Raw genomic sequence first — 13,247 nt, 5'->3', positions numbered from 1 at the left:
CCTGGAGGGCCAGTGTGGCTTTCCCAGAATCCCATTGGCCGGCCAGAGCTGGCCCCATACACCTCCTGGGCAGAGCCCTGAAGGAGGCTGGCGGGTGAAGGGTTTAGTCCAAGGGGGCTGCCGTGGACTCGGGGTGGACTGTGGGTAAGCAGGGACCTGGTGGGCTTCGGTTCCCTCGTGTGGATTTCCCCGAGGCGTCGGGGAATAACTCAGTGTTCCACAGACTTGTCACTGAAGGACCCTAGAGGGTGATGACAAGGAAGTGTGTATCTCTGGAAGTCTGGAGGAGGTTGGAAAGTCTTTTGGGTTGTGTCTATAAAAACAAATTAAGTGTTATATTGTGTTCCCAATATATTCCCTTTTGCTTTAGTGTAAAATAGCTGCTTGTTGCCGAGCAGCACCGATGCTTGGGAAGATGTGCTTGGCTTCTCTATGACTTCACACACACACACGCACACACACACGCACACACACACACACACACACACATCTAGAAGGAGCACTGCACCAGGATGCTGGAAGTCTGGAAACTTGGGTTTGGGTCCTGACTCTGTTGCTCATCATCGTACTTTGGGAAAACTGCTAAATACACTTAGCTTCTCCGTCTTTAAAATGGGAAGATTGGGTTCCCCACAAAGACTCTCAGGTTGTTTCAACTCCGTTCCATGATGTCATTCCTCCTCCTCCCACTTCTCACCTCCTCCCATCATCACCTGCTTCTCACCTTCTGACATCCCCTCAGATGCTGCCATATCCTACTCTGCTTTGTGACCACGGAGAGACTGGTTTGCCTCTCTGGGCCTCAGCTTCCTAATCTGTAGAATGGGTATAGTGATGACTACCAAACAGAGCTGCTGGGAGGAATTGTGAATGGGCCTGGCACTGTGTCCGGCATATCATGATTGCCCCATACTGTGTCTTCTTTTTCCAAGTGCTGGGCTTCCAGTTAAGGCAGGGGTGGAGAACCTTTGTCCTGCCAAGGACCATTTGGATATTTATAACATCATTTGCTTAATGTAATTCACTTAATATAAATTTATGTCGCTATGAAAAAAGCTCCGAGATTTGTTGAATCTCGAGTCCTGCCTGCAGTTGCCTTGGCAGGGCCAGAGCAAATGATTTCTTGGGCCTTATATGGCCTGTAGGCCAGACGCTCCCCATCCCTGAGTGAGGGGTCTGATAGAGTCACGCCTGAAAGTCCTGAATCCTGAGTTCACAGACGTAGTGTTGAGAAGTGTAAAGTTGTGGTAACAAACATGGACTCGGCCAAGTGCCCAGGCTTTGACTCCAGCTCTGCTATTCTAACTTTGTGGCTGTTGTAAATTACTTAATCACTCCTTATTACCTTACCAGTTAAATGGGGAGAGAAACAGTAAGGTTTGAATTATATAGTACACGGAAATCCTTTAGCCCGGTGTCTGGAGTGTGGTTAGTGTTCAGAAATGTTAACTATCATTGTCATGGTAGAACTGTCCTTTTAAAAGTTCGCCTGGAAGAGCTCATTAGTGTTCTTTCCTAGATAATATTTCCAGAGTTTGGAATCCCTCCTTATACTTAGCTTGATCATTTGGAGCTACTCAATAAATATGAAAGTCAGTGTTTGCGGAAGCGTGTCCGTCCCATTTGATAGGGTAAACTGAAGCTTTGTAAGAAGTGGTTTGCCCAGGGCCATGGTTCTAATCTGATCAGTCCTTTGAGAATCAGGTGAAGAAGACTATAGACCTTCTCTGCACAAAACGACACTGTCGTTCTGCAGACTCCTAACAGTTTGCACACTTCCTGGGGGTCTACGGACGCCTGAAGCTAAGATGACCAGATGGTCCAGTTACACTTGGGACCTCCTGGTTTTAGGATGTGCTCTGCCTCCTGGACAAACCAGGGTGGCTGCTCAGCCTATCTGAAGGCTGCCTAGGGAGGGCTGTGACCCCCGGAAGTGATACCTTGCCCTGGGACTTCTTAGGCAGTGCTGTAGGCCAGGATACTGGTGCTCACGGTGAACTCTGGCCAGGGCTTTGTTTCTTAGTGAAGATGCTCGATCTTTTTCTTGGGAACCAGAACTAGATCTGGCCACCCAGTACTAGACGGGAGCTCCTGGAGGCTGGACCACATCTTCCAAACCTCTGTATCCAGTGCTTACCACAGGCCAGCACCTCGTCACTGTCGAATGAATGGCAGGTTTTGCAAAATATTCTGAGTTAGAAAGTCTTCAGACTTTCATTTTCAAAATATTCTTCTTTTGCAAAAAAACTAAAATCCAGCTCAATTACTCAGGTAGAAAAAAAAAAAAAAGGTGTGATGTGTGTGTGGGAGGGGTGCGTGTGTGGGATTTATTAGTTCATGTAGCTGAGAAGTCCCAAGGATGGAGCTAATATCAGGCACAGCTGGCTGCAGACCCTCACACCATCTCTCTCCAGGCAGTTTGCCCATTTCCCTCCTTGCTGGCCTTATTCTCAAGTAGGCTCTTCCCGTGTGGTGCCAGACACTGCTGCCAGCAGTGCCGCTTTAGCAACCCCCGTGTCGGGAAAGCTCCTCTTTCCCAGTAGTTCCAGCACAAGTCCCAGGGTTAGCTTTGATTGGCTAGCTTGGGGTCACATGCTTATCCCTGAGCCAATCATTGTGACCAGGAAGATGGAATGCTCTGGTTGGCTAGGGCTGAGTTATGTGCCCATCTTGACACGTTAGAATTGAGAGTTTGGGCCCCTGTTCTCATCTGAGCCACTTGGAGAAGGGAGCCTCCAAATTAAAATCAGAAGGGAGGGGGGCAGGCAGAAGTCACAGCTGTCCATTACACACCCAGAACATGGCAAATGGTGTTTTCCTGTTGTAAGCATGTACACACTGCGACCTGTGGCCAGGGGAGCCTGGGTCAGAGCCCAGGACACATGATGGCTTGCAGTAGTCGGTGACCTGCCAGGGTTCTTTGGGTGGCTGCTCCCACTGGGATTCAGCGACCTGAGCAAAGTACGAGGAACGGACTGACCTCCTGTGTGTGCCTTCTGCTCTCTCCCTTGGCTACTCCAGGTTCCTCTGTGACCCAGCTGCTGGCCCGAGACATGGACAATGACCCCCTGGTGTTCGGCGTGGTTGGTGAGGAGGCCTCCCGCTTCTTCGCTGTGGAGCCGGACACTGGGGTGGTGTGGCTCCGGCAGCCGCTGGACAGAGAGGTATGGCCCGCCCAGACCCCTGCCTCGGTCCTTTCCTGGAGGGTAGGAACAGACAGACCCCGGGGGAGGATGGGCCTTTCAGGGGTGTTCCTCTGAGGCCTCATCCTGACCCTGAAGCAGCATCTTCCTGCCTGAATGGGGTCCCTCTTCAAGAGGCAGGGCTTTGGGGTTGGAATGGGTGGTTGGGGGTGTCTCCAAGTGAAGGGCAACAGTGGGTAGGCAAGAGGGACAATGGTCCTGGGCTCATCCCCTGTAGAAGGGGGCTCCTTGGGGTATACTAGTCTAAGTCTACTCCTGCCCCAACACATGGCCCCCTGGAGGACGCAGAAGTTGATGACTGTAGCCCTTAGCAAATTAAGGTAAGAGCTTGGACAACCCCCCCCCCCCCCCCCGCCTTCTCCTTATGTTTGAGGAAGTGGCATAGCAATTTAAAGGCAGAGTCCAAATTAGAACCCGACTCTTGACTTCCAATCTGTTGCTCTTTTATGGGAAGAATCCCTGCTCTGAACCTGCTTCTCCAACCCAAGGGGCAATGCTTGGTTTTTTAGGGAAGCCTTCAGGTACCCAATCCCAGCCCAGCCTCCCCCGAGCTCAGGACTCAGGACCTCAGGACCTCAGCACATCTTTCTGACCACCCTCCCTCCCACTTTCCTTTCTTTCAGACCAAATCGGAGTTCACGGTGGAGTTCTCTGTCAGCGACCACCAGGGGGTGAGTATCCCCCGAAGCCCCTGCTGCCCTGAGAGGATTGTCCCTGGGCCCCTGGGGTGGAAAGAGGCTAGAGGTCAAGGCCAACGCTGACTCCCCGCCCTTCTCTCGCCAGGTGATCACGCGGAAGGTGAACATTCAGGTCGGGGACGTGAACGACAACGCGCCCACGTTTCACAACCAGCCCTACAGTGTCCGCATCCCTGAGGTAGGAGCCGCCGGGTCACCCTTGGGGCACATTGGGGACCTGCTGCTGGGAATGGGGTGAAGAGTCAGCGGGGGGAGGGTATGTCCACCCTTCCTCTTCTGCCCACCCCTCAGCTCAGGCATCTGCTCGGGCAGGCCGAACAGGCTGGCACCTCCGAGGGTACGGGCCCATCTGCTGTCCAGGAGAGTGGGTTGGGGGGAGTCTCGTGCCTGAGAGAGGGCCAGCCCCACAGGTCCAGCTAGAACCAGGAGCAAGACAGAGGTTGGGGGGGACCGACCGGCGCTGCACCCTCTTTCCTTCCGGTCAGAGCCAGTGGGGGCCGTGGACAGGTGGGCTGGCAGCCCCAGGCCTTCCTGCAGTCCCAGGGAGGGACTTGCTCTGTCTCTGTGATCCGCGCTGTCCCCCTGGCCCTTGGCTCCTTTGGGTGGTCTGTGTACTCTGAGCGTGTTTGCATGAGTGCATGCGTGTAGAACCAAGCCATTGCTGGTAATTGAGAAGCACCAATTACTGCATTACGAACGGTTCGTTAATAAATTGGCTGCTGGCTCACCACGGCACCGGGATTCTCGTCGCTTGTTGTCCCTCTCTCCAGGGCTGGCAGTGAGCGACTCAGAGACCTTGAAGGTGGTGGGTAAAGCGCTTCCAACTGGACGTCCCTCGGCCTGTCTTCAGGGCTCTGGTCGGGGCAGCCACAAGGGGCCGGGGTGGGGATGATGGGGGATGGAAGCCGCTGGAGAGAAGCAGGCTGGCATCGCGGCGTTTGCATCCTGGCCTCTGTGTTGGATCGGGAAAACTGGAAGAGTCTTTAGAAAACATCTGTTCTGTTTATAGATAAGAGAGCTGAGGCTCGGGGTGGTAGAGTGACTTGCCCAAGGTCACACAGCTTAGACGCCGTGCCTCCTGACTCCCAGCACAGCCTCGGATTCCCTCAAGGACGAGGAGACCTTGTTTCACGCCCCTCACGTTTCTGTTTCTGGCCCTTCTTGCTCAGCTATGAGCCAAGGGTCCGATGCTTATGCCAGACAGAGGGGAGTGGGGACAGGTGTGCAGGTGGGGGCATAACAGAGGTTCCCACCCATGCCCAGGCCCTGATGGGGCAGGGCATAATCAGAGAGAGCCCCCAGCCCCCAGCATGGGGTGTGGTGCCCCAAGCTGTGGCCGGCGCGCCTGGGACTGCAGCCTGGCTCCAGGCCCCCTCTCATTTGGAAGCCTCCCTAATTTAATTAAGGGTCTCTACGTGCCAGCCGCACTACAGGCCCGGGCTCGGAAACCAAGGGCACGGCTCCGAGTTAATGAGCCTTGGGCCCATTGCTCAGCTGCCATCCTGACAGGCATGGCTGCCCTCTGCCTTCCCTCCCAGGGCAGCAGGCAGCGGCGATGGCAAGGGGACAGGAGGTCACAGTCCCCCTCCCCTGCCCTGGGCGCGGGCCAGCCTGCTTCTCCCCCTCGCCAGGAGGTATGACCTCCAACGCCACCCTGTTGGAATCTCCCGGGATTCTCCAAGGCCTTTGGAGAGAGCTGCTTCCATCATTCATTTGTTTAACAAATATTTATTGAGTGTCTGCTGTGGGCTTGGCACCGTGCCGCGCTCTCACCCGCACGGAGACATGGGAGGCCAGAGGGATGTGCAAGGACAGGAGCCAAACTAGCGGCAGGAGACCTCAGGCTCGGCCCCTGCGCTGCTACCAGATTGCTGGGTTTCTTTGGACATGCCACTTCTCCTCTCTCGACACAGCCCTCTTACCTAACAAAAACAGAAGAAAGGCAGAGTAAAGTGCCCATCTGATGGGCAACAGGTGCCCTGAGAGGGGCCAGCTGCAAGGACACACAGTCCTTGGACGCGGGCCCGCATGGTTTACTTGCTCACGTGTAACTGTCCCGGGGTCACTTTGCTGGCCTGACACTCGATCGAGGATGCTCGGTGTGGCCAGTGGGGATATGGTGTCAGCTGGATGGAGGCCGGGCCACTCCTGACCTGAGATGGCTTGGCACTGGCCGGTCCTTGCCTGGTGTGGTCACCTGGACTAGAACTTACCCAACTTGGGTACCAGCAAAGGACCTGCTGACCCCTGGCCTGGAGTTGAGGCCAGGGCCTCCTGTTTGCATTGAGGTTACCCTGGAAACCGGCTTCTGCCCTGGAGAAGCATGGTTGGTGGCAGAGGCCTTGCAGTTTTGAACAGGATGAGAACACAAACTAGAGACCCAGGGGGGCACTGTAGATCCTGCGAAGCATCAGGGGTTGCCCGTGATCGGAGAAATCTCAACAGGCTTCCCGGAGGAGGAGTTGGGTTTCAACAGAATCGTGCCGAGGTGAGCGGTAGAGCTCCTGTGTTGTATCATGGGAAGGGGAAGGAAGACGAGAGGTTAAGACACCTGGGCTCTGGTCCTGACTGTGCTAACAGCTGGTTGGTGGGACTCTGGAACTGTCACTGCCCCTCTGCTGGCTTCAGTTCCAATGGCTGTTAATCTAGGATGTGGACCAGGCTAACGTCCATGATCTGAGGGTGATCTGGAAGCAGAAGCCCCTTCTTTCCCTTAGAGCTTTATTATTCCTTGGGTGACGGCAGAGAAGCCCCAGGGGCGGCCTCCCTGCTCTCAGCTTCTCTCTGGCCATCCCAGTTGCCTTCACATTATTCTTGACCTTCCCATCCTCCACCTTCCCCAGCCCTCGGGGCCCTGATATATTTGGATCTGTTGTGCTCGGAACCCAAGGATAGGCATGGGAACCAGTTACCAGGAGGCAAAGCCTGTGTCTACGTTCCACTTCCCTGTACGGAGCTCCCCAGCCCTGGAGTCATGCAAGCAGAAGCGGGAGAGCCCTGTGTTTCAGAGGCCCTTCAGTACTGTTTGAGGAGTGAGGAATCAGAGGGTCCCACACACACTGCATCAGCATCTCCAGAGTGTGTTTAGAGTTGTGAGTCATCAAAGCAGAGTTTATTCTTGTATTGTTATCTATGAATATTGTGCTGTTTTCCATGCGAACGACTGTAAGCCTGTTTTCGCTGTGCCCTGAATTCCCGGGTCCCTGCGATGATGAATCAGTGGTTTGGGGAGAGCTGGCCTGGGAAGCTGCGTGTCTCACAAGCCGCCCCGGTGAGCATGAGCCCCGGAGGACGACCTGGGAGCCCTCCCCACCTAGGAGCCCTCCCCCAGTCTGAGAGGTCCTGGGGCAGCCGGTCCATAGCTGCCTGGACACCTGACCCGTGGGCACTCATGTCCTCGGGTCTGGAATAGGAGTGCGTGGGAGGCAGGTCAAGGCTGGGCACTGCCCCTTTCCTAGGAGAAGCTCGCCTGCCCCAGTCCCCCCCCTCCCGCAAGCCTGCCCCCTCTTCCTCTGGAAGCCCTGCCCGGGCCTTGGGGGAAGCCAGGCAGGTATGTTTGGGTTTGTTTGTTCTCGTTCCCCTCCTGCCCACCCCTCTCCCCTCGCTAAGCTGTTCTCCGTGTAATTATCCATTTTATCAGGGTGAAAGGCCCTGCAATTCACTTGTCGAAGCCCTAACGAGGCAGCGTGGATGCTTTCAAGTCCGTAAAGAAAAGGGAAATCCTGCTAGAATTGGCAACTTAATTCACCAAGCCAGCCTCGACAGACCTCATTAAGTCCCCGTGTATTCATTTCAGGCTAATGGCTGTCATGCTGACTGCTGTTTGATTTGCTGTAATAGACTTTTATGTCGTTCCAATTTGCTCAAACGTGTTTGCCTGTGTCTGTGCCCAGCAGTGCTGCTTCAGTACCTCCGCTCGAGGTGCGTGCCCGCCTTGCTGACCTTCAGCGCTGCCCCATCCTGTCCGGTCCCTCTCCTCCCGGTGCCACGCGATCAGCCCCCACCCCGAGGTGTGCCCCGGGGAGCTGCCCCCGGAGCCAGGGGGTTCGGGCTGGAGGACGGATGTGCGTTAAAAGTCAGATGATGCCAGGTGGCTCCTTGAATCGAGGCTCAAGGAGAGCCTTTGCTGTTTCAGGGATGCCACGTCCTTGAAGTTCTGACAAGTTCAGCGGGGCTGTCGAGGCTTTTATCCATCTGGCCTCAGCCTCCATTTCTCAGCTTACCTCCTGGTAGTCCTCCACCTGAGTGCCCCCGACAGCCCAGGGGCCAGTTCACTGGTGTCTGTTTGTCTCTCCTTTCTCGCACTGGCACGCACACGGTACTGTTCTGACAAGCACTGGAGTGTTTTTCTTCTCCCCACCTAACCCAATTCTGCCCGTCCGTCAAAGCCCAGATTGATCCATCTGCCCTGATCCACTCAATTTTTTTTTTTTTAAATGAGCACAGCAAACATCTGTCATGGCTAGGGAGCAGGGCCCAGGGATTCCAAGCGGACTTGGACATGCAAGGTAGAGAAAAGGGACTCTGCCTTTTGCCAGCTGTGCCTCTGGATGGTGACATACCCTCTCTGGCCCTCAGCTTTCTTATCGGGGAGATGGACAACAGTGTTTGCCTTGAGGGGTCTTTATGCGAGCTGGACTGAGGCGGCAGGAAAGGCCCTTAGCCCAGTGTGTGGCTCATGTATAGGCAGTAAAATGCTGGTGATTAAGACTGCCGTCCTCAGGGAAGGTGATTTTATAGAAAGACAAGTGAGCGGATGTCTAGCTACATCTAAATGTATTAAGAGCCAGGGTAGCTGAGGGTGTGCGAAGCGGGTGGAAGTTCTGGGGAAGGAGTGGCCGGTCTGTGCACGGGGGCTGTTGATGTGGGACCGTACAGGACGAATGGAGTTTGTTCGTCAGAGATGACGATGTCTCTGAACATCATGTACCTTCTGAGATCCTGTAGCCTCTTTTCCTACATTGCAATTTCCCAAAGAGGGAAGTGCACTCTACCCCCCTGCAAGAGGTCCTGCTGAGGAGGGACAGTGGCTATGTGCGTGCGTGCGCTCCTCGTGGGGGCCGGCTGTTACCTCCTGGAAATAAAGCTGTGCTCCTGGGTCCCTGCTGAGGTCTCTGCGGCAGGTGGATCCTGCATAGATCTTGGTCACGGTGGCTTCAGGTGACCAGCTATGAGGTGGGGATGAGGCTGAAGGAGGGGAGGCGTGCAGCTGGGACAGATGACAAGGGCCTTAGGAATTGAGCGTCCTTGCCTGAGCCTCAAAGCTGGCGGGGGGTAAGGTCAGACCCAGATCGCAGGCCTTCTGACCTGGGTCCCACTAGCCCGCACCATCTCTCCACGTCACTTAACAGGGACAGATAAATGTTACGTATTCCCTGCACCTCCTTCATAGGGGTGGGGAAGCAGGGAAAAGAGTATTCTAGATGATCATTTGCCAGTGAAACAAAATAATTGATCTCTAAGATAATAATCATCATCATAATAATAATTTCTAAGATAAGATAATAATAGTTGATGTTATTGCTATTACTGAGGGTTTCCTATGGGCCTGACACTGTGCTTTTCATGTGGGGACGCACTGAGCCCTAACCACCACCTCTTGGCAGTCACTGCTATTCCCGTCTGATAGAGGTGGACATAGAGGCAGACAGGTTTCCTGCCCAAGGCTAGTCAAGAATGGAGCCAGGGTTAGGAGCCGGGTCCCGCTATGTGACTTTGGGCAGGGAGCCTCAGTTCTATGGAAATGATGAGCCCTCCTCACAGAATGGCTGCGAGGATTAAAGCAAATGGGATCATGTACGGGTAAGTGCCCAGTGAATGGCCGTGGCCATAGTTGTTTGTATGTTTGTCCCTCCTGCCAGTCTGAGCAGGGACTGAGCTTGGTCGTCTGTGTGTCCTCAGCACCCAGATGGGGGCCTGGCCCATGGACGTGAACTTCACAAATGGGCAGAGCACTGCCTCGCCCTCTGCCTCTTGGGAGGGCGGACAGCAGGAGCCTTTTGTAAAGTACTTCGCCCCGCCACGGGCTTCCCCAGGCAAGGGGTCCTTCCTGCTCACAATCCAGGGGGGCAGGAGGGAGTAGCCAGGCCTGTGCTGAGCGGGAGAGGGTGCTCACACGTGGGCAACCCCCGTCTCCGCCCATATCCACACTGCACTTCCCTCCCAGCACACCCCAGAGCTTAGTGCTGGCGCTCACTGGTGCCCTCTGTTGCCCGCCATTCGTGAATCTCAGCCATGCCATATCCTGTGCTGTGGGCATGTGGGGAGCCAGGAGTGGTGGCCAGGCGAGGCCCAGAGCATGCAGAGATGGACTTGGCCAAGCTTATTAGCACCTCTGGGCTCGATAGCAGTGCCCCGAGCTGTCCCCCTCAAAGCCTGCCCATCAGACGTTGAATGACTTACAAACTGCATCCTCAGATTACTGCAAGAAATGAGGGGTACGAGACACACTGACTCTGCCTACCGTTCCCCCAAGGAGCGGCAAACCCCTGGCAGGCCGTATTAATTTATTCCTCAGGGCCTTGCTGCCTGGTGCCCTCCTCTGCATCTATAACCACCGCCTATTGATCTGGGAGAGGAAGACCAATAAATCACCTCAGAGGCTCTGGATCCTGCTGGCCAGCGCCAACATGGTTGTTCGCGGCAGCCGCAGGCCATGTCTCTGTGCCCCTGTGAGCACCCTGAGGAGCTGTGCCTTCTCTGGTCTCCTCCCGCTGTCGTCGGCAACTGACAAACGCCTCCTCCCTCACAGCAGGCAGGTGCGTAGCCTGCAGCGGCCCGGACTGCAAGCTTTGTGCTTGTAGCAGTGGAGTGACATATGCACATGGGCAAAGCAACAGGGCCACCTGTTTGTACATAGTTTTGCAGCGTTGTATGCATGTATGGCGATGTGTACATGTATGTGGGCCTGTGTGATGGTGTGTGCATGCATGTGTGTATATGTGGTGGTGGTGATGGTGTGTGTGTGTGTACTTATTTAAGCAATATCATCTTCTCTATATCCGAGTATGTACTCCATCTTTCATTTGTCCTATGACAACCCTATAAGTTAGGAGAGCATTATACTTCCATTTTAGAGATGAGAAAAATGGAGACAGGTCAAGTTCACTGATGTCTCCACGTCCCCCAAAGTCAGATATGCAACCCGAGCCATAGTCTTGTTCTTTCTCATTTCTCAGCATTTTTGCATGTCTTCTTGCAACTTTGCCATGGCCTGCTTGGAATTTGTCAAAAGTTGCAGGGATGAGGCTTTGAGACAGCCGGGATAGGGACCCTGGGCCTTGTACACGTGCAAGGACTGTCACACACCCCTTACACAGGCTGCCAGGGGGAGTGGAGAAACATCACTCAGAGCCCTCTCTAGAGTGAGGACCTCCCGGGTGGTCAGGACCCAGCTGTGGTCATTGTGACACTGTCTCCTTGTGACCTTAGGCCATGGTCAGCAAACTGCGGCTCGAGAGCCACATGCGGCTCTTTGGCCCTTTGAGTGTGGCTCTTCCACAAAATACCATGGCGTGGGCGAGTCTATTTTAAAGAAGTGGCATTAGAAGTTTAAGTTTAAAAAATTTGGTTCTCAAAAGAAATTTCAATTGTTGTACTGTTGGTATTTGGCTTTGTTGACTAAAGAGTTTGCCAACCACTGCCTTAGGGGTTGGGTCACTCCCAGAGGCAGCCTCTAAGATTTGGTCCCCGAATGTGCACACACAGAGCTCCTGAGAAACAGGAGGCCCACGGACATGGGTAAGTGCCATCCTGCTCCCCCTGCCTGCGGGGGAGGTTCAGCACCCTCCTCCTGGTCTCAGGGGCTCAAGAGAGAATGAATGGAGCCCCACAAAACCAGGGCCAAAGAGCTCAGCTCAGAGCCACTCCGAAGCTCCTTGCTCCCTCCTCCGCCCCGTGGAGTGAAGCCAAGCCCCCCAGGCCCCCGGGACCCCCTCATTACACGCCCATGGGTACGTGGTCAGGGCTGGGGGTGTCCTCCACCCTCACCGTGAGGACAGAGGACAGCGCGGGAGCAGGAGAGTGATGGAGCCCAGATGTAATGAAAATTACTATTTTGTTTGAACGGTAAGAGGTTCTTAATTACATCGGTTTCCTCACCGATTCTGGCGGGGAGTCCTCGGGGACCCATATAATTCTATTGCAGTGACTGCGGGAGCCTCTGCCATGCATACGAAGCAGGGACAGTGTGTGGAGCGTCCCCTGCATTAGCGATCCCCCGGCACGTGAAGGGACACCTTTCATTGTGCCCCCCTCCTCCCCCCTAAATAAACGCGCTCTAAATGGAAGGAGATGCTAGCTGCCGGCGAGATGTTCCTGCCCCATTGTTGAGCTGTCAGCCTCAAGTTCATCTGTCCTCTTTCATCTCTCTCTCTCTCTTAAATGATCTCCTTCCCCAGGGGTGGGGCTTGTGGAAGGAAGGATGCAACTCTTCTGCCTGAACCCCTTTTCCTCCAGGCCTGGGGTCTCCGCAGACACAGGGTAGGGGGGCAGGCTTAGGAACTGATGGTGGAAGGAGGCCCCCCACGTAGCAGGACTGGCTTTGGCTTTACTGCGTGAGGATTCGTACCACTGCTGTGAGTGCCTCCTATGGCTTGGTGTGGTGGAGCCTAGCATGTAACCTCCAGCTTCAAACTGGGAGGCTGTGAGCAAGGAATTTATTAGCCTCTCAGAGCCTCAGTTTCTTCATCTGTAAAATGGGGAGACACTGGGGTTGTTGTAAAAGTTCTACTGTGGGAGCACTTGTATGAAGCACCATGCACAGGGTGACTGATTAGTAGTCCGGTGGTTACGAAAAGTCCTTGGGAAGCGTCGAGAAGGTTGAAGTCCCCAGAACTGAACAGGTAGGCTCTGTTGCTGCAAACTGACTGGTTGATATTGGGGTATTAGTGATCAAGAAGCATATATAGTCCGGTAGGAGACAGGCAACATGTGGAAAATGACAAAGGGGAAAAAAATGGAACTAGAGTCACCTAGAAATCCTATATAATAAAGAGGTAATATGCAAATTGACCATCAGTCCAACACACAAGATGGCAGCCCCATGTGGTCAAAGATGGCCAGCAGGGAGGGCAGTTGTGGGGGATCAGGCCAGCAGGGAAGGGCAGTTGTGGGGGATCAGGCCAGCAGGAAGGGCAGTTGTGGGGGATCAGGCCAGCAGGAAGGGCAGTTGTGGGGGATCAGGCCAGCAGGGAGGGCAGTTGGGAGGGACCAGGCCTGCAGGGGAGGGCAGTAAAAGATGACCAGACCTGCAGGGGAGGCAGTTGGGGATGACCAGGCCTGAAGGGGAGAGCATTGGAGGGGACCAGGCCAGCAGGGGAGGGCAGTGGGGGTGACCAGGCTGACA

The 13,247-nt window shown here is 54.7% G+C and overlaps 1 protein-coding gene across 1 annotated transcript in view; it reads left to right on the top strand.

Moving 5' to 3' along the window:
* LOC311632903 (cadherin-23-like) overlaps positions 1-13,247 on the top strand; it is a 299,605-nt gene that overhangs the window by 93,053 nt on the left and 193,305 nt on the right. Inside the window, exons 4-6 of the mRNA XM_084904920.1 lie at positions 3,022-3,164; positions 3,827-3,874; positions 3,987-4,079. Of these exons, the coding sequence (XP_084761046.1) occupies positions 3,022-3,164; positions 3,827-3,874; positions 3,987-4,079 (284 nt within the window). The remainder of the gene's footprint in view (positions 1-3,021; positions 3,165-3,826; positions 3,875-3,986; positions 4,080-13,247) is intronic.

Source organism: Pipistrellus hanaki, assembly GCF_964339955.1.
Source record: "Pipistrellus hanaki genome assembly, chromosome: 14".
Taxonomy (NCBI): domain Eukaryota; kingdom Metazoa; phylum Chordata; class Mammalia; order Chiroptera; family Vespertilionidae; genus Pipistrellus; species Pipistrellus hanaki.
The sequence above is the reverse complement of the archived record's forward strand: the minus strand, read 5'-3'. Positions and strand labels throughout refer to the sequence as shown.